General features: G+C 42.7%; 1 protein-coding gene across 1 annotated transcript in view; it reads right to left on the bottom strand.

The window, feature by feature from the left end:
* The window catches only part of FBXL17 (F-box and leucine rich repeat protein 17), a 991,300-nt gene that overhangs the window by 19,839 nt on the left and 949,019 nt on the right, over window positions 1-22,442 (bottom strand). Inside the window, exon 8 of the mRNA XM_077462311.1 lies at window positions 21,935-22,077. Within this exon, the coding sequence (XP_077318437.1) occupies window positions 21,935-22,077 (143 nt within the window). The remainder of the gene's footprint in view (window positions 1-21,934; window positions 22,078-22,442) is intronic.

Genomic DNA, 22,442 nt, shown 5'->3' with positions numbered 1-22,442 from the left:
ATGTATTTTTGATCTGTGATGGCTCCAGTTTGAGCTGGTTGTTGCTTCAGCACCCACTACTCCTAAAGCCTTATCCAGAAAAGTGTGTGATGGGAATATCGATACTACATAAAACACATAGAGCCTGCCCCCTGCTCTCTCCTCATTGGCTCCCTGGCTGTGATTAGTAAATTGTCTCAGCCAATGAGGAGAGAGAGACCTAGGATAGCGGAAGCTTCCATGTACATAAATGGATAAAGAGGGGGCTCAGGCGAGTATTGGGGGGGCTGTGAGGGGAGCTGCACACAAAAGGTTTTTTACCTTCATGAATAGAATGCATAAATGTAAAAAACGTTCAGCCTTTACAACCACTTTAAGGGCTTGTTCACACTTGACTGCATTTCCAAAGCTTAACAAACGCTCCTATATTGTTTGTATGGGCGTTAGACTGGCATCAATGAGCTTTACTGTGGGCCGTAGACTGGTGCTTTACAAGCATTAATAAAAATTAAAAAATGCTCCCAAAATGCCCAGTTTTGCGCAGTTTTAAAGCATCTGATGAGCATTAAGGTGGGTTAAAACTGCTCCATCTTAACGACCCCCCAAATGCACTGCAAATGCCTGCCAGAGCATTTGAATGGAAGGCATTGAGAGGCTTCATTTGATGTTTTGATAATGTGAACAGCACTGTGTGAAGTCCATAGTATAATTTTCATAGGCGGTTGAGGGACGTTTTTAATGCTCCTCAAATGCCTTCTTTTTTTGCCAGTGTGAACTTAGCCTTAGCCATCTCCAGAAATTAGTCACTAATAATCACTGTTAGGGGTACAGGACTTTAACGAGATGAAAAGGAGAGAGGCCTACATTTTTTAACCTCTTGCCACCCACATAAGGGATATGGGCAGAGGCAAAGGTGGTGAGCTTCAATGCCCACATGCAACGCAATTGTGTCTATGGGCAGCAGAGGTTTCTGCGCTGAGTACACACCCACTGCACGCTCCCAGACCAGAGACTGAGCTTTCAAAGACAGCTCTAAATCTGTACCCATGATTGGGGCCCGGTGGGACTAACTGCCAATCATGTGATCATTGTGACAGCCCAATACAGTGGTCACAGACCTTCTAGCCCACTTCCCCAGGCATATGAGCCCATTTAAAAGGACATGGTGACAGGTGGGAAGGGACTAAAGAAATGCTGGTCTAACCAAAAACTGTTATAGTGTGGGAGAGTCGTTCAGCTGTAAAAGGCCTCATGCACACAGGAGGTTTTTTTCTCACCTTTGGGCGCCTTGCTTCAAAAGGGAAAAACGCAGTTTAAAAAAAAACGCACTGAAAGCTGTATTTTAGATGCTCGTTTTTACACATTTGGTGTTAATGCATTCAATACGGCATGTCAAAATTTTATTTTTTCCTGCCCATTAGAACGAATTAACATGCAAATGTGCCTAAACACGTCTAGCGTTATTGTGCGTCAGGCATTTTTTCCATCCAAATGCTCCTCTACTGAATGCACAAGTGATTTTTTTGCTCTGCCTCCAAATGCCTGTAAATGCCTGTGTGCGCATGGACACACAGGCTAACATAGAAGGGCCTTAGAGGTACAAAAAAAAACAAAAAAACAACAAATACCTGTAAAAGCAAATGTTTTTTAAATTCTGCGTGCATGAGGTCTAAGTATGACCTGGTAAATTTATTTCATGTTTTGAACTTGTGACTGATAAAATACAAGAAGCTAAACTCCTTATCATGGAACCCATAATGTGTTGTCTTTGACATCCTACTTGAGAATAATCGTGATGTCTCAGCCAATCTCCACCTCTACCAGTTGATTAGAGCAGGTGTGGTTATACAGAGGTTCTCAGACAGCTGCGTGCCAGGGCAAGTCTGATTATTGGAGAAGAACTTCCCAGAAGAGCTGGAGATCTTAAATCCTGTGTACTCTCTTGCTTAGTGTGGTCAGTTTTTAATAGGAAAGCAGAGGGACTGGCAGGAACACCAGGGATTTCACACAAAGGAAGCAAAACAAAGAGAACAAGATACTGTTCCACACAAGTAGAAGGTACAGCGGGCACATATCAGGAATATGAAATGCTGGGGTAACAAACACTTCAAACCCTAGCTCTTTCTTCATCACTTGCTGTGAAGACGTAAGCAAAATCTTAACGTGAGGCTACACTGTATTTGAGCACCGCAAACCAAATATGCTAATGTAATACATTTTTAATATTCAAACACACTTGCCCATCCAGACATGTTTCAATGCTTTATATTGTCGAGAAATCACTTTGAAAAACACCCCTCAGCATTTCTGGCCATGGCCTTTATGAGTAAGGCCGCGTACACACGCGCGGACTGTTCGCCCAACTTTGTCCGCTGAACAGTGTTTGGGCGGACAGTCCGCTCGTGTGTGGGCTTTCAGCGGACAGTTTCAGCGGACAGTTTGACGAACAAGGTTTTTCGGAAATTCCGTAAAACTGTCCGCTGAAACCTTGTTTGAGCGAACAGTCCGCCCGTGTGTAGGCTTGTTCGTCAAACTAAGTTCCGCGCATGCTCAGAAAGGATTTACACGCCGAAAGTTATAATGCAGTGCATAGGACGTCGTATTCTTCGTCCCGTCGTACGTGCCGTTCACGTCATCACGCACGGTTTCAGCAAACTGTTCGTTCGTCGTGTGTGGCCATGTCCGTCCATGCTAATTTTGAGCGGACTGTTTGCCGAAACTGTTTGACAGACAAAGTTGGGCGAACAGTCCCCGCGTGTGTACGCGGCCTAAGAGCAGATGATTCATGTAGCATATACTTCATGGAATCCACTTGCTCAGGCATGCAAGCAGGAGAGGGTGTGTTCAGCTTAGAAAGCCCCTCCTCCTCTCATGACAACTCCTGGGATTTATGTCATCATTTGCCTAGGCATAGAAACCAATAAGTAACTGAAGAAATGTAACAAAACAAAACAAAGTTTAAAACAATCAAATATGGTATACTTTCCTGTCCATTTACTAATAGTAGCAGCATAAGGATTCAGTATTGATTGACAGAGTGAAGTTCCACTTTAATGTCTATGGCCAGCTTTAGTATTCATTGGTTATTAACCACTAGAGATCCGCGGTATAGCCGAATGACGGCTACAACGCGGACCTGCTTTGCTGGCACGACGTCTATTGACGTCGTCCCGTGCACGAGCGGCCTGCGCCCCCCTGAAGGGCGCGTGTGGCGCGCTCTGTGATCAGCGAGTCTATGAGACTCGCCTGATCACGGATCGGAGCAAGGGGTCGATCCCGACCCCTTACCACGTGATCAGATGTCAGCCAATGACAGCTGATCATGTGACACAACAGAGCCAGTAATCGTCTATTTTTCCTCCTCGCGCTGACAGCGTGAGGAGAAAAAAAAAAGGCGATCACCGGCGGCCGTGATCGGGACATCAGCCTGAGCTCCGCACCCTGTACACTGCAAACCCCTGAGCTCCGCACCCTGTACACTGCAAACCCCTGGGCTCCGCATCCTGTACACTGCAAAACCCCTGAGCTCCGCACCCTGTACACTGCAAAACCCCTGAGCTCCGCACCCTGTACACTGCAAAACCCCTGAGCTCCGCACCCTGTACACTGCAAAACCCCTGAGCTCCGCACCCTGTACACTGCAAAACCCCTGAGCTCCGCACCCTGTACACTGCAAACCCCTGAGCTCCGCACCCTGTACACTGCAAACCCCTGAGCTCCGCACCCTGTACACTGCAAACCCCTGACCTCCGCACCCTGTACACTGCAAAACCCCTGAGCTCCGCACCCTGTACACTGCATAACCCCTGAGCTCCGCACCCTGTACACTGCAAACCCCTGAGCTCTGCACCCTGTACACTGCAAACCCCTGAGCCCTGCATTGGGGATATTTTTTAGTGCCATTTATACAGCTAGGGGTAGGGGGGAAAAGATGATCTACAGTGGGTTGGTGGGGGGATAGGGGGACTTGTGCCAGGATTGAAATGCCAATCCAGTCAAGGATGTGGGGGTGGTACACTGCTGACCCTTGAACTCTGTAAACTGTTGACCCCTAAACTCTGCACCTGTACACTGCAAACCCCTGAGCTCCGCACCCTGCACACTGCAAACCCCTGAGCTCCGCACCCTGTACACTGCAAACCCATGAGCTCCGCACCCTGTACACTGCAAACCCCTGAGCTCCGCACCCTGTACACTGCAAACCCCTGAGCTCCGCACCTGTACACTGCAAACCCCTGAGCTCTGCACCCTGTACACTGCAAAACCCCTGAGCTCCGCACCCTGTACACTGCAAAACCCCTGAGCTCCGCACCCTGTACACTGCAAACCCCTGAGCTACGCACCCTGTACACTGCAAACCCCTGAGCTCCGCACCCTGTACACTGCAAACCCCTGAGCTCCGCACCCTGTACACTGCAAACCCCTGAGCTCTGCACCCCTGTACACTGCAAACCCCTGAGCTCTGCACCCTGTACACTGCAAACCCCTGAGCTCCACACCCTGTACACTGCAAACCCCTGAGCTCCGCACCCTGTACACTGCAAACCCCTGAGCTCCGCACCCTGTACACTGCAAACCCTTGAGCTCTGCACCCTGTACACTGCAAACCCCTGAGCTCCGCACCCGATACACTGCAAACCCCTGAGCCCTGCATTGGGGATATTTTTTAGTGCCATTTATACAGCTAGGGGTAGGGGGGAAAAGAGGATCTACAGTGGGTTGGTGGGGGGATAGGGGGACTTGTGCTAGGATTGAAATGCCAATCCAGTCAAGGATGTGGGGGTGGTACACTGCTGACCCTTGAACTCTGTAAACTGTTGACCCCTAAACTCTGCACCTGTACACTGCAAACCCCTGAGCTCCGCACCCTGCACACTGCAAACCCCTGAGCTCCGCACCCTGTACACTGCAAACCCATGAGCTCCGCACCCTGTACACTGCAAACCCCTGAGCTCCGCACCCTGTACACTGCAAACCCCTGAGCTCCGCACCTGTACACTGCAAACCCCTGAGCTCTGCACCCTGTACACTGCAAAACCCCTGAGCTCCGCACCCTGTACACTGCAAAACCCCTGAGCTCCGCACCCTGTACACTGCAAACCCCTGAGCTACGCACCCTGTACACTGCAAACCCCTGAGCTCCGCACCCTGTACACTGCAAACCCCTGAGCTCCGCACCCTGTACACTGCAAACCCCTGAGCTCTGCACCCCTGTACACTGCAAACCCCTGAGCTCTGCACCCTGTACACTGCAAACCCCTGAGCTCCACACCCTGTACACTGCAAACCCCTGAGCTCCGCACCCTGTACACTGCAAACCCCTGAGCTCCGCACCCTGTACACTGCAAACCCTTGAGCTCTGCACCCTGTACACTGCAAACCCCTGAGCTCCGCACCCTATACACTGCAAACCCCTGAGCCCCGCACCCTGTACACTGCAAACCCCTGAGCTCCGCACCCTGTACACTGCAAACCCCTGAGCTCCGCACCCTGTACACTGCAAACCCCTGAGCTCCGCACCCTGTACACTGCAAACCCCTGAGCTCTGCACCCGGTACACTGGAAACCCCTGAGCTCTGCACCCTGTACATTGCAAACCCCTGAGCAGTGTACTGGGTATATATACTTATCTGCTCTGTACAATTGTTTTGCACAGAGTAGCCCCAATCCTCTTCTGGGGTGCCCCACCAGTGCTCCAGACCCCTCCTCTTCATCGGGTACCCCTACGGGAAGCTGCTTTATCTGGGGGCACCCATGCAGGCTCACATAGAATGTATTAAGGTGAAAAACCTTGAGGCTTTATAACCACTTGAAAACTGAACTCTGAGCATATTCCCCAGCAGTCACAAATCATATAAATACACGTTGTGTGCACCAAATGCCTTTACAAACCCAGATAATAGCTTGTAAAAGTACCAGTGACATCATCACTGTGCTTTATATAGCTTGTGCTCCACCCACTACAGGCTGGAGACCAGTTCTTCACAAGGAAAGAGCAGAAGCAGTGTCCGTGCATTATTACAAGAAAGACCCGCACAGAGGACACAAAAAGGTAAAGCACACCGAGATTCAAACGGGAAAGAAGATGCTTCATGTATTTAGACAAGGTTTGCTAATCCCAGAGGCCAGCTTTAACGGAGTAATTTGAGTTACAAGGTAACTGTGTTTAGATCAAATACACCAATTTTGGATGGATGCCAGTGACTTGAATCATCTTGTAGCTCTTGAGGCAGAGATCTCTTTACCTAAATTCACAGCTCCGTCACTTGCAGCTGTCATTATGAAGGACTCTCATTCTTGCTGTTGGGTCTTCCCTTTCTGACATATACATAAAATCTCTGCAATTTAAGAGCATTATATTTATGAGTCAGACCTTTGGCTTCTGTCCTCCTTTCAAATGACTTCCTAATTATGTAAAACTTTTAAACCCGCTAAGCTAAATCACTACTGACAAACCGTATGTACGACGCTTTTGGTTAAAGCTGTTAGGCTCCATGCACAATGGACGTTAAAATAACATTAGAAAAACGCCAGTAGCTATGCAGTGAGTTTTTTAATGTTTTTGCAACAGAGTCTATTAACGTTTTTCCGCGTTAGGTTTTTTTTGCGTTTTAGAAAAAAATATTTTTTTTCAATGGATGAAAAACTTTAAAACGCTAGTGAGACATGTTTTCGAGCGTTTCTGAACGTTTGCCGTTTTTTGTGGTCAGAAAAACAACTCCTGAACACGATTTTATGGCGTTCAGAAACCAGCCCATAAACTCCACTGCTGATAAACATCCAAAAACGTCCATGTGTGCATGGACACACAGGACAACATAGAGGGGTGTTTATGGGCTGTTAAAAAAAAATAAATACCCAAATTCCAAAAAAAGTCAGTTTATGAGCTTCAGTATGCATGGAGCCTTACTAGGATTACTATTGAGCAACGTTTAGTACTCATTATACTCAATCTTAATGTAAAATCCTGCATGTCTATACATTTCTACACCGTCTTGGTCATTTTTTTAAAAGTGTAAAGGCCCCATTTCTTAATTGGCTACACTGGCATACAAGGGCTACTTGAACAATACTTTAAATATGATTACATACTCAATTATTCATTGTAGGAATCATGTGGAAAGAGGGAATCATTAAAACTATAAATAAATGTGTAGGCACAAACAAATTACAGTATACTTAGACAGAGCCAATTACCCTTGTAGGCCTCTGCTGTAACTGTCACTAAAGTATGGCCCGCACATTCTTTTTTCCTTTAATACCATTTTATAGAGGCTTATTACCCAAGGAAAAAAAGAACCTTAATAAAGCTGAAATATGCAAGTGAAACCTAGTAAGAATTATTGTACAAATTACACAGCAGTGAGGAGATTATCATAGCTAAAGCATAGATATCTTCTTGTTACAGTAATATTTGTCGTTCTTTAATTACACTCATACATCTTGTCGATGGCAGGTTGATGCTGCTTGGCTAATTTGCCATCTTAATTGTTTTTTTTTTTCCAAACATTTGTATTCTCTGCACTAACACTGTGCAGTATTAAAGAGAAAAACATATTGATAGGGACACATTAAAGTTGTATGAATAATTTTACATCGTTAGAAATTCTATTGATGATCACTTAGCAGAGCAGACTAAAATTGCCTTTTAAAGTTGTTGGATCCGTTTGAGTCTTTTGTTCAGATAATTAGTTAGAAAGGTTTTGCACAACACAAAAAGAGCTACAAATATATTTGTCTAGGATTCGGGCAATCCCTGTCTGGACAAGAAAGGAAAACAAGATCATCACTCAAGGGTTCTGTATGGTGAAGATTAGGTAAAAAGATGCAAAAGAGATTAATGGTCCAAAGAACTCTCCTGGTCCAAAGTGACATGTCCCTTAAAGTGGAAGTAAAGGCTATTTAAAAAAAAATAAAAAATAAATGCAACCTGCAAGGCAAAGGCATAATGAGCTAGTATGCATAGCATACTAGCTCATTATGAATAACTTACCTGAGAACGAAGCCCCCGAAGCGGTCCTCCGTCTTCATCTTCGCCGCTGCCATGTATCCCGGGGTGACTTCTGGGTCTCGCTGCTCCGGCGCTGTGATTCGCCGGAGCCGCGATAATGTCACTCCCACGCATGCGCACGGGAGCCGACACGAGTGGCATATCACCGTGATCTGCGGCCTGCTCAGTGCGCCTGCGCGCCGCTGTCTACGGCGCACATGCGCCGTAGACGGTGGTGCCTGTCTTTTTGTAAATATCTCCTAAACCGTGTAGATTTAGGAGATATTTCTTCGACCTACAGGTAAGCCTTAAACTAGGCTTACCTGTAGGTCAAAGTGGTTTGTAAGTGTTTCCAACCACTTTAACAGGCACAGCAGCTGCTGTGTGAATGTCGTCGACTTGGGTAGGATCCTATTAAAGCAGTATTAAACCCACCAATAATTAATCTATTTTAGCATAGCAATTCTTAGATGTGGTGGCAATATTCGTTTTTTTTCTTTTCTCTTGATGATCTGGCCAGTAATGTTAGCAATACACAATAAGAAAATCATACGAAAATGATCGGCCGATTTTCTACTCATTGATGCCCAGCAAGTAATACCCGATATCAATACTGTGAACGAAAAAGACTGATTGAAAAAACTGTGTCGTATCGTTTGCAAACAAATGATTTTCTATTCGTGAAGGTCGTCTATAAAACATCTCTTGACCATTATCATGCATGAGCGGAACTAGTAGACAACTCCACTTATACATGAGACATCAACACTATGTATGAAATCAATGGCTCTTTTAAAGAGTTTTTTAGATTGGTTAATGTTGGCGACAATTTCGACCAGTGAACGCTGATTGGTCGATTTTCTAACTGTGTATTTCTGCTATTTTTCAACTTCTTGAAATAGTTTAAGCTGCCCAGCAAAAGTGGCAGGGTTGAGACAAACCACTTAAATATGATGGGATGCTTTTTATTTATTCATGTAACAACCTAAAATTTTGTTGTAACTGCTTAAAGGATAAGTTCACCTATTTTTGCAGGAACAAAAAATGTGCATTATATATATATATATATATATATATATATATATATATATATATATATATATATATATATATATATATATATATATATATATATATTTGTGGGAGCCATTGAAAGCATTGCACCCACAATGACTTTGGGATTATGACTTTTTTCCCATGGTCAGACTAACAGGGATATCTGATATGTTAGATGGGATATGATAATGAACATACTCAACTTTTCTAGCTGATCATTCAAAACGTATAAAGTCAATTTACGAGCCAGGGTTGTCGGGAAGAGGCCCTTGTCCTCATCAACATGGGGACAAGGTGCTAAAATCACAGCATTTTCTTCCATAGGAATTAAATCCTTCCATTTATTTTCCTTTACATATGTCAAATGTATACAATAGCTGTTTCTCATTAATGATAGTCATTCTGCAATGAAGTATACTAAAGGTTAACCCATCCTAAAACTCAGTGGGTCTCCTAAAGAGCCCATGTAATTATGACCACCAGGCAATAGTCTATGGTTGTTCTCATCTCCAGATGAATTCACACCAATGCACTCCGAATTCCTAGACTCCAGCTAATAAAATCCAGAGGATTTGGGAGTGGCAGGTTATTTCTGCATGGTAATGTAGAAAAAATGATTTGCACTCCGGTTGTTGCTCTTAAAATGTCTTCATTTTATTGAATAGCCACAGTGAAGAAACGCAGATTAAGTCACTTGACGCATTTCAGCCTATAAGGCCTTAGACATAACTTTCTGTTTATATTTCTGCATAGGCTTTGTGCAAAACAGGGCATACATAATCTTTTCCTAGCCTTTTTTTTAAGTAAGAATGTAATTTTGAAAGGAACTTTTATTAGAATGAGAAGCTAATAGAAAAGTATTGTAATAGCATATGAAGCTGTTTGACTAGTGGATTGAACTGCAAAGCAAATAGATGGCAATGCACTAAGGATGAGCTCCGGCATGTTTGCACAGCCCACGTGCAGAGCCCACCAGGAAGTCGGCATTGCACTGTGCTAATTACAGGCAGCGAGACACCGATCTCTGCAGCCGTGCATCGGGACAATGTCTCACTGCCCGTGATTAGCGCAGCTCAGTGCCGACTTCTTGGCGGGCTTTGTACGTGGGCTGTGCGAACATGCCAGAACTCATCCTTACAATGCACTATACAATGTAATATCTGCAAATGTGGCTGTGTGGCTGATAGTTCATAGTGTAAACCAGTACAGGGCATTTTATTGTGTAGTGCCAATCATGCACACAAAGCAGTTTATCTCATGGATCACACTCAAATATACATTTTAAAATGGTTTAAGGTTAAAGAGGGAGTCCAGCAAAAACATTTTTTTTTTAAGTCAGCAGCTACAAATACTGCAGCTGCTGACTTTTAATAAATGGGCACTTACCTTTCTGGGAGTCCAGCGATGTCCGCAGCCGAGGCCGAGCAATCACTCGGCTCTTGGCTGCTGCTGCCACCATTCTCGGTGAGGGAATCAGGAAGTGAAGTGTTGCAGCTTCACTTCCCGGTTCCCTATTGTGCATACGTGAGCCGCGCAGCATAATGGGAATAGTCCACACTGTCTCTGGGACCTGTGTGTGTCCCAGCAGACAGAGCACCGGGACAGGAAGAGGCATAGACTCCCGTGGGAGTCTATGCCCGGAAGTGGCTTCAAATACAAATATACTGTTTTTATTCACTGAACTATTTAACACAAGTATCAATAATCAATTAAAGGAGGTAGGCTAAAATATAACTCGCACAAGACTGGGACACTTCTAATATTGTGACCAGAGCACATTTTGCTGTATCTTATGGAAAGTTGTAACAGTAAAACATTACCTAGTAATTCTGTTTGAGAATTCACTGGGGTTCTATTGAACATCAAACCTTTTAAACTGCACAACTAATGCAGAACTAGGTAAAAGCATCAGACTTTCTCTATGTTGGCAATGTTTTTTTATTTTATTTTTTTATTATATTTCAGTATATAAATATCATTTACTCTATATTAAAGGTTTGATGCAGCTGATCCTGACTCCTGACTTTAAACAATGACATCAAAATAGCTTTCTGCACCTTCATGAATTGGTATACGCATATTTCACAAATGTTATCAAACACTCTTTTCCAGAGAGTAACTCGTATATAAAACAGGTTTATTGTATAGACATTTATAAGGAAATCATCTAGCTGCTTTCAGAAAAAAAGAAAAGAAATACTTAAGCCTTTCTATTGCAAAAGTGTTTCCACTTAAAGCATAAAAAGAAACTCCACACTGTCTTTCAGAAAGCATGATTTGATCAGCTACGTACATCTTCACAGAAACTGGGTATCTTCCTATAAACATTGTGAAAAAGCCCAGTGGTGTAGAAATATTTTTCTATGTGTTTTTGACATTTAGTGCAAAGATAGGAAGTCTTATTTTCTGTAATATTATTATTATGAAGTTCTAGTATAAAATAGGCCGTGCTGAGATAAAGAAGCCGGACTGCTTAATCACTGGGTGAAATCACATACTGCACAAGTAAACAGCAGTATCTTGCCATAGTTCCTCAGAGTATGTAGAACTTCACAGATGCTACATTAGGCTAGGTTCACATCTCTGTGGGTGGGGAATGTGTACAATTTTGGCCGACAGAGAAACAGGCTGCACTCTAGCAGACATGTGGGGGTGCCCTTAATTACTAATGTTATGCCATGCTATTCGGTTAAATGTGATATTATTGATTTATTGTTCAGCAAGCAGTCAGAAGGCAAGGAGGTGACATGGATGCAGCACTGTTAACCTGAGAAATAAGTGTCACCTACCTAACTGTTCAGTATGGTAGAGATGTGTAAATCACAAGGCTGGCTGTTCAAAATGACAGATTTTTTTGGCAAGTAAAACAGTAAACACATGGTACGTATCTAAAATGTATCATGGTTTTGGAGTTGGGAATAACCAATAAACATTGCTGGGACTAGAAGTATAAGGTGCTACTAGACACATACAAGGAATTTTAAATATACCTCAAGTTCAACCAGACAAGTGTAATAATGTAATAATTCTTACTATATATTTGGAATATAAAAAAAGAAAAATCAAACCGGACCATATAACAGATAACAGAGAATCCTTATATATCAGTTCAGATAAATAAAATGCTGTGGATCCATATGTCCAGAGATATAAAAAAAACTCACAAGTAAGGAACCTAATATGCTATAAACAGAACCCCCCCCCCCCCCCCATGACCTCAGGCCTCAAAAATCCCACTGGGCAGAAGCCATTTCCCACCCAATGCACTCCACAAAAAGGCAGCCCCAGAAGTGACATCTGCCCTTTTACACCAGGCTGAAGATACTCCTGTTACAGCTTGTAACCAGAAGTGACATCCAAGTGAAGCCCAACCATCAGGTGGAAGTCACTCACCAAGCCCTTTAGAATGCACAAGCATTCCAAGCCATTCCTGAAAGTGATGATCACACCCAAACACCAGGCAGGAGTCACCTCCCCAGACAAAAACTAAGGAACCCATCTGTGTACCGCCTTAAAACGCATCCGGTACATGCCAAATAGAGAGGCTCTAACCAGTGGCAAATTTGCTGTAAAATGTGTTTAATTATAGACTTTGATATACACTTCATTCTTGACATAGCACAAACAAAAGACAACTGTGTGAGGTTTTACATGTCTTTTTATCAAATTCCGTATGCTATTTGTATAATCATATTTCAAAAGATTAATTATCCACTCCCCACTTCAAATGATGGCTGGGCAGCACGGCTCTCGTTCTGGGAGGCCGTCATATGACGTCCACCCAGAATGCCCGCTCTCACGCACCCGTGGGGGAGCACATTGCGGCGATCGGTGGTGCGGTGTGTCAGTCTGACACAAAGCTACACCGATCTCGGTAAAGAGCCACATGATCAGCCGTGTCCAATCACGGCTGATCACGATGTAAACAGGAAGAGCCGTTGTTTGGCTTTTCCTTACTCGCGTCTGACAGACACGAGTAGAGGAAAGCCGATCGGCTGCTCTCCTGACAGGGGGGGCAGTGCTGATTGTTTATCAGTGCAGCTCCCCCTCGTATGTCCACCCAGGACCACCAGGATGCCACCAGGACCACCAGGGATGGCCACCACACTGGACTACCAGATATGTCCCCTAGACCACCAGGGAAATGCCAATCAGTGCCTAAGCAGCTGCTAATCAGTGCCCATTCCCAATGCCTGCCAGTGCCCATCCCCAATGCCTGCCAGTGCCATCTATCAGTGCCTCATATCAGTGCTACCTATCAGTGCCACCCATAATTACCCATCAGTGCAGCCTTTCAGTGCAGCCTTTCAGTGCCCCTTATCAATGCCCATTAGTGCTGCATATCAGTGCCCATCAGTGCCGCCAAATCAGTGCCTGTCATTGCCGCCTTATCAGTGCCCATCAGTGAAGGAGAAAACTTACTTATTTACAAAACTGTATAAAAAACAAAAGAAACACTTTTTTTTAGGTCTTTTCCTATTTGTTTAACAAAAAATTTAAAATGCAGAGGTGATCAAATACCACCAAAAGAAAGCTCTATTTGTGGGAACAAAATGATAAAAATTATGTTTGGGTGAAGTGTAGCATGATCGCACAATTTGGCTTGGGCAGGAAAGGGGTGTAAGTGCCCTGTATTGTGGTGGTTAAAAAACTGATTTTAAAGCGTTACATTATAATTCTGCGGTATAATTTACCACCTGAGGAAATGATTTAGCTAGTTTGTAAATTCCATTTCTCTGTTCCTTCATGTTACTGCTGGGACTAGAGGTGAGCTCTAGTGTCCTCCAAACTCATCTCTAACCTGAACTCCAAACTCCTGATTTTTTTGTACCAAATGACATGTGTGCCAGGTTATTCTCAGAGGATGTCCATTTACATCTCTAGCGGAGACATTTGAAAATGATAAGATACTGTGACATGAGAAATTACTATTCACAATATGGCAGGAATGAAATCTTTTTGTGACTTATCTTGTAGATCACCACTTTCGTGACCAACATATCAGATCTAATAGTAGAAGTACAAAAGGAAATGATCATGTTAGTGTAAAAAAAAATATATATATATATTTTAACCTTTTTAATGTTTTTTTTTTTTTTTTTACTATTTTTAAATCACTTTTTTTTTTTTTTTTTTTACAAATAATCATTTAATAATATGTGCACTCTTGAAGGCAGAACATTATGGATTTTCTAAATAAAAAGTGCAGTGGGAGGCTTTTTTTTTTTTTTTTTTTTTTAGCTGGTGCAGCTGTACATGGTAGCCAATCAGCTTCTAACTAAAGTTTCATCTGCTGTCTAGAAATGAAATACATATGCAATATTTCAGAGTATTTCAGAATAACCTCACTGAAAAAAACGGAGTAGGATTTTTAACTTACCTGTACAACTTTCTTTTTGGAGTACAGTACCGGACACAGGACAGGAATAGTCATAGACAACTGAGTTATAAGATTCCAGGTCGTAGGAAGAAATGACTGTCCCAACTCCAATGTCAGACTAGAAATCTGTTAAGCCAGAAATAGTTTGGTTCTGGATGACAAACACATAGAACAGTGCAGAGACTGCATCTGTTTGTCCCACACAGTCCAAATGTCAAGTTGCAGCAGCTTGGAGAAAAATCAGGCATTAGACAAAGCCTTGAAAGAGGCTACAGTCAGCTCCAGTATCGTCATGCAAAAATAAACGAAGGAATGCCTTTCCGAATTAAAGGCTATGGTCACCTTTGGAACATGTTATATGTTCCATCCTTATTTAGAGTGGAATATTTTGTGGGTTTTAGCCCCTTCCACCTTTCCCCGATCTCAACCCCCCCCCCCATGACAGCAGAGGCTCTTGTCCCCATATCCGCTCTCACAATTTAAAAGCAGCGCAGTCGTGTGACGTGACGTTCATTCAGAGAATTCTGTGAATGAATTACAAGTATCATCATTCACAGTGGCCAACGGCTTGTAGTACTCAATGAACTGTCTGATTGCTGGTGAGCATTCTTTTAGATCATTGATTCTTCCTGCAATTTAGTAACTGCCTTTATCAGAGGTATGGGGAGTCTGCAGAATCCTGACATTGCAATGGGGCAATGCTTTACAGGCTCCAGTGTAAAAAAATAATAAATGCACATCTTTTTACCTGCAAAAAAGATGTCCATTTTTATTATTATTTTTTACAAAAGGTCAACTTATCCTTTAAAGTATCTACACTAGAGATTAAGGGGACATAATTTCTCCTGGAGGAAGAAAAGACCAGTGCCTGGTCCATGTCCAGGACCATTCCAGGTAATTTAGGTGGCGAGTTGGATCAAGCAAAGACTTCTGTAAGTTGAGGATCCATTACATTGACAGTAAGTGACTGCATAAAGGTCATCCAGAGTCCTACACACTTAAGGATGGGCGAATGGTTCAGTCCGAACTATTGCTGTTCGGACATTCGATGAACAGCCAAACAGGTCCTTCGACCGTTTGTTCGGCCCCCGAACCGACCACAATGCATTGCGGCGCTGAACAGTGCATTGCAAGCACAGAGCACTGTCATGATTGGACATGGTCATCATGACTTTATCCAATCATGGCTCATTCCCGCCGACAGTATAAAAGTATTCTTTCAATGACAGTCATTTTCAGTGTTATTTTGGCATGAAAAGAGCCAGAACAGGGCTCCAGTGCTATTAGTTACTGTGCTATACTTTTTGATTCAATTGTCAGTGTAGAATATTAGTTTAGTGTCAGTCTAGGGATAGTGTGAATGTAGTGAGGAGGACCATCATTCAGCTTTGCATAGTGTACAGCTAGAATAGGGGCAGTTCAGATAGTTTCACTGTAGTGTAGTGAGACCATGTCAGTAATCATTACTACATTAGTGTGTATATATATATATATATATATATATATTATAGTACGGTATATATTACATTATTATATTATATACATTAGTGTAGATAGCGTCAGTGTAGTGACGGTTGACCACTGTCTATTTGATTGCGTTACTGCCATTTTAACACCATTTACTTCTGTGTGTGTTACTGCTAGTTTAACGCCATATAGTTCTGTGTGCGTTACTGCCAGTTTAACACCATTTATTTCTCTGTGCGTCACTGCCAGTTTAATGCCATATCGTTCTGCGTGCGTTACTGCCAGTTTAACGCCATATAGTTTTGCATGCGCTACTGCCAGTTTAACGCCAAATAGTTCTGTGTGTCACTGTATGCTTGCCGCATTATATTGCAGTATCATAGTGTATCCGTGAAGTGTGTCTGAATAGTGTGAGCACTCAAATTATAGTGTGCCAAAAACCTCCTTACATTGATTAAAGTGCATCTACATACAGATTTCAACTTCTTCTTTACATTTGCTTATAAGCACGGCCCCCTCCCTCCCAATAATGTCTGGGAGGACAACAAGGAGAGGCAGATATTCCGTTGGCATTGTAAGGGGGGCAGCAACAAATGTGTCCACAGGCAAAAGTGGGCGTGGTGGTCAGTCCTCAGGCAGGGCACCATTTCCTCTGTTTAGTGAGTTTGCCCTTGCTATTCAGCCACAGCATGCAGAGGAAGTGGTGGACTGGCTTGCTAAATCTTCCTCATCCTGTGTCATGCAAGCAGAAACAAGTGTGCAATCTCCTGCTGTGGCCAGAGTGAATAAACCTGCCTCCTTGTCCACATTCCTGCCATAGCCCCAATATCAGCCATTGAGGAGTCAGCGAGCCTAGAGAGGAAGGAGCACTGGTAGACAAACTGGCATTCATGTTCCCTAAGCCACATTGTATTGCCAAGTTGTCTCCAGTGGTAATGATGAAGATGGAGGCGATGGAGGCGATGGGGATGATGATGAGGTCACTGATGTGACTTGGGTGCCATATAGAGCAGAGCAGGAAACTGAAGGTGAGGTGGCACAACCCCAAGGAGGCCGACATCAAGAGAGCAGCCACCCAATTCCATCACATTCTGCAGCTGTTATCTCCCGGCCCACACCCCAAAGCTCAGCTGTCTGGGCCTTTTTCAGCACATCTGCAGCAGATCGCACTGTTGCAATCTGAAAAATGTGTCTCGCTAACCATATGCATATCATTGCAATTTTTTTTGCCTTCATCAAGAGCACCTCTATAGGGTTATGGTGGGAAGAACCCTCCCCGCCACAACCCCCCCCCCCCCCCCCCCAACACCCAAAGAGTAATTTTTCTGCACCTGTTTGACAGGTGCATATCATTGAAATTTTTTACAGCAAGGCCAATTCTTGCTTTCATCAAGAGTACCTCTATAGGTCTACGGTGGGAAGGCGCCACCAAAACTCAATTTTTACGTACCCGTTACTGCTATACAAAGTCAAAGTGACACCAGAATGTATACAAAGAATCTCTAATCTTGTTCCCAGTGCACTACATTGTGGCCTCATCATATACACTGTCTTCCCAGCTGTTGCTGAGCAAAATAAAGGCAGCTTGCACAGAAAATATCATTTTTCTTTTGGCTTTATAATTGCAATTATTGCTGCAGCAGATTCTAGACATGGTAAAGATCTGCCACTTTGCATGTAGACTAATGGGACCCAATCTGATATAAGATATAAGCCTTCAAAATGGGCACTTGATTTTTGACATTTGGGTCCCATTGACTTTAATGGGGTTCGTTATTTGGGTCCAAATTTTCGCAGTGTTTGAAAGTTCTGGTGCAAATCGAACAGGGGTTCATTCGACCCATCCCTACTCACAATGTGGACACCATGAGATCCAAGGATAGCAAAGGCAGGGGCCCATACTTTCATGAAGACACATGAGGTCAGAGAAATATCAAATGGTAGAATGATAAACGCAAAGCGCAAATGAAGCCTGAAAAAAGGGAGATTGCAATCAGAAGAGATGCCCACAGCCCAATGCAAAAAAAAAAAAAATCGAATGGCTCAGACTAATAAACCATAATTTTCTGAATAATGGCATGTACACAAGATACCACCCACAAGGGTCTACTCATGGATCCAAGGAAGGGTAGGAGTTGACTAGGGCATCAGTGTAAAATTTTACACAGGATGATGTGTAACAGTATCAGAGAGACCTTACAAACATGGGGTACTCCCAGATCCTGTGAGAGGAGGATGGTCATCCATGATAGGTCATCATAGGCCACTGTACAAACAAAACAAAACTCAAGTGAGACATTACCAACAAAGGTTACTCACATACCCACTACAGAGCAGGAGGCGTTAAAAGCTATCCATAACAGAGTCACCTTAGGCCCCTGGCACAGACAGTATACAAGTAAGTCCTTACCAACTAAGTATACTCAAGGGCACACTGTGGAGTAGGAGGGATTAACAACCATCTATGACTAGGTCAAAATAATTTACTTCACAAACAGTATACAGGTGAGACGTTACCAACAAAATAACTGACTTACTGTGAAGTCGGAGGGGTTAACAACCATCAAAATCACCATAGGACATTGTATAAACAGTTTACAAGTGAGACAAAGGATACCCACCGAAGAGCATGAAGAGTTAGCAGCTACTTGCAACCAGGTTACTATAGGCCTGCCAGAACAAAACAGCACCCAAGTGAGACATTACCCTTAAAAGTTACTCACAGATCAAACACAGAGCAGAGGGGGTCAATGGACTTATGCGATCCAGTCCCTACAAGGCCCCTTAAAGATGTAGGGATGAGGTTTACCAATGGAACAGAACACATCTTGCAGGAGAGGGCCTACCATACCCCCCTGTGAACTGAACAAACCTGTCACGTTCCAACACTGTGCCCTTACATCTGGGGTCTGTCATAAGTGGAGCATAATAACCCCAGGGGTGGGTACTCACAACAGTCACGTGAGAGATCAGAGAGAAAAAAAATGCTAAATATGCGTTGCGCTCATGGCCACTGGGTCTTTGTAGTGTCTAGCAATTGCCATGCTGCAAGCAGGAGAGGAGAAAAAAGCAGTTTATTATTGTTATGCCATAGAGGTGAAAAGAAAAGCATATATACAGGGCTTGGGAGATTAACAGTGTGTAACAATGCCCCTTAGTGGTGGCTAGAGAGACCTTCAGGAAGATATTACCTCCAAAAGCAAATGGTGTCAAATTCAATCTGATAGCGTGCCCAAGTTGGTGCTACTGTCTATGGCTGTGACATATATTTAAAATGTTCAGGCTGGGCTCCAGTATATGCCAGCAGGCTAGAGCACATCAGACTGTAGCCTGACCTACTGAGATTGATGCTGGAAGGACAGGCCAACATACATGAGTACTGGCCTCCCCTGTCAGGGCTCTGATACATTTTGGCATTCATAGATGTGTTCCCCTCAGCTGCTCAGGATTTGATGGCAAACTTTAGATGTTGGACTGTGGACACAGCATTGAGCCCGTTCATGGGCACATGTTAAGGGACACTATTGACTCATTGCATATATTAGAAAATTACCTCAGATTCTGTGGCACCTATTCAGCTGTGGACTTTGACATCTATAAACTCATATGTGAACCTAAAGGGACAACAGACAATTCCTACTCTGGCTGCTTACCTGCAAACATTTGCTATACCTGCACATATGCAATTCATTGTGGACAACACATGAATGTATAGAGTACATTTTGGCTGTATCCAGGTGTGGGCTTTCAGACTTAGTACATGCCTGCTGTTGGCTGTCTACTCGCAAGCATATGCTACTCATACATATCACTGTGGATACTATATGGCTACATAGAGTACATCTTAGCTGGCATCCAGTTGCAAACTAGACCCTACTGACATTTGCATTTAAGAGTGATTTGTATTTACTAGAATATTGATACCTGAACTATATTTGTTAGTAGCAGCTCGCTCTGTACACATAAATATCTGCTTAAACATGCTACAGAGCTGATCTCCTCCCCATGCCCACTGTCACTATTTGAAAATTCTGCGGCCATGTGGGGCTCCGGCATCATTCATTCACAGTTTGCTGTGAATGCACGCACTACAACTACGGTCAGCCACTGCGGTTCTGAATGGACTGCGAAGTAGCTGATGAGCAGCCTTGTAGTTCATTCACAAGTAGAACTTGTCTTCAGGAGTCTGGCATTGTACCCATGACCTGCTGATCATAGGTGCAATGCTTTCCAGGCTCAAGGGAAAAAAAAATAATAATAAATGCACTCTTTTTTACTGCAAAAATATGTGCATGTATTACTTTTTTCCAAAAGGTGAACTAATCCTTTAAAATTGCGATAAGGAATACCTCCTGATTATAGTCCATATAATATCTTAATGTGTATACAGATCGTTTCCAAGAGTTATAGTTTGATCTCTCATTTTAGAATGGAATCAAGGTTCTTCAATACAATATACAAACAAATTATATACTTCAATTTCCATCACCTAGTGACTTTAAAGAGTAACTCCTCTTTTGTTGAGGAAAGAAAAACATCCCTTCTAGGTGATCTATGTAAATGACATGGATTTTAACAAACTTTTTTGCAGATTCCTTCCTTTTGCTATTCTGAAAAAATCACTTTGTGTTTGCCTGTGTCTATGTGGTAAGTGAATGTAATGTGAGTGGTTTCATAATTTTCCATCAGCTGCTGCACTTGCAGGGCTCTAATGAGGAAAATTGCAGGGTCTGAATCCCTTTAGATGGGATTTCCTATTGGAAGTATCCCACCAAAAATTATATTTTTGTTGCAGGGGCTGCCCGATATCTGTACAGAACATCTACAGGTAGCCATATTGCAGGGCATTTTAGAAAAATTACAAAGCTGCAGACTGAAAAGAAAAGGTAATTTTTAATAACACTCAATTACAATATGACTCAATATGGCGCAATTGTATATATGTTGCTATAGTCTTTTCTTTTGTATTTTGCTATTTTTTCTCCCACAAATGTGTAGTTAAACTTTAACCCTTTCACTGCCAGGTCCGCCCAATTGCTCTCACACACCCCTGGTACCAGCACCACCCCCGCCGCTGCACCCTAATTTTCCATCTGAAGGTGCTGGCAAAACATTTAGTGGAGCACGGGGGAGACATGCAGGGTCTAGCTCAATAAAGAGAACCTGTCACAAAAAAAAAACATCACATAGGGGACTTTCTGTTAAGTAAAAAAATGTAAATAAAGTTACACCCAAGCACATAAAATCCCGCCCCCAAATGTTTTTTCCAGGCCCACCAACCCCACATATACATTACGCATACGTCGGGCTACCTACATGTAAAAACGTTGATTGCGATACACGTTACATATTGCCACGCATGCTGAAGAGAGAACAATAATTCTAACACCAGACCTCCTCCATAACACTAAACTGATAACTATAGGGGGCTTTTGGAACGTCGCCTATAGGAAATATAGAGTACTGAAGTTTGCTGCCATTTCACGGGTGCACAAAAATTTAAGGTTTAGCATGTAGGGCATCTATTTGCTTGGTGCCACCTGGTCTTATATTTTACCAATTTTTACAATTCATTCCGTTTGTTTGCCCTAAAATTCACGTTAGTATGTTTTTTACTGAACTTTTTCATTTCCTAGACCTTTGCGCTAATATTGTATGACATAAAAAATTGGAACTACCACTATTTTATTCTTTAGGGTATCTGCTTTCAGAAAATATATAATATGTATGGGTTTTGTATAATCTTCAATCCTAAAATGATTTTTTAACGTGTGCAAAAAATGCAAAAACAGCTCTGGCAGTAAAAGGGTTAAACAACGGGTATGAACAAAGGTCTACATAGCTGCCAACATTTTAAGTCATTTCAAATAACATACAAAATAAAAAAATAAAAACATGATCATAATAAAAACAAACTACTCTGTTTCGAATAACATTTAAAAATTCTTGTTTACTTGAAATGTAGACAAAGCATACTGTATACAGTGGGCAACAAACACAGCTATATGATTTGCAATTTGAAACCGATTGTTACACACCTTAAGGAAAATGAAATATCTCACCTGATCGCATCTCATTAAACCCAGATACCGTATGGACTTGCTACTTTGTGCAATCAATGTTGCTCCTTGGTCTGTGATCTCCTTGCACCATCCAACGTCCACTGTCTCTATCGTGTTGCTATACCGTCCAATGGCTATCAAGGCTGTGGAAGTGAATGTAATTAAAAACACATTAGTAAAACAAGACCATAAGTAATATTTTATAGTACCACGAGTATTGGTAATATCAACTTTCATGTAGAGGGATTTAGTGGCAAATTTAGGACCCTACAAAGTTGTTAGATTAGTAATTAGATTCGCCACTCTAAACTTATTTACTACAGTATAATTTTTTCTTTTTGATGAAAAATGATTAAATACAGAGAAAACAGTTTTTATATATTACAGAAAAAATAATAAAACATTCTATTGCACTGATTAAGTGGATTTTTCGTATATATACACATGCTTGCTCCATAGCTGATATTTACCTTGCAGGCAGCTATGAATCTTGGAAGATATTTGTTTT

The sequence above is a fragment of the Lithobates pipiens genome, unplaced genomic scaffold, assembly GCF_037356315.1.
Source record: "Lithobates pipiens isolate NorthernLeopardFrog02 unplaced genomic scaffold, aLitPip1_a1.2 Scaffold_3, whole genome shotgun sequence".
In the NCBI taxonomy this organism is placed as follows: Eukaryota; Metazoa; Chordata; class Amphibia; order Anura; family Ranidae; genus Lithobates; species Lithobates pipiens.
This window is presented reverse-complemented; position numbering and strand designations above follow the sequence as displayed.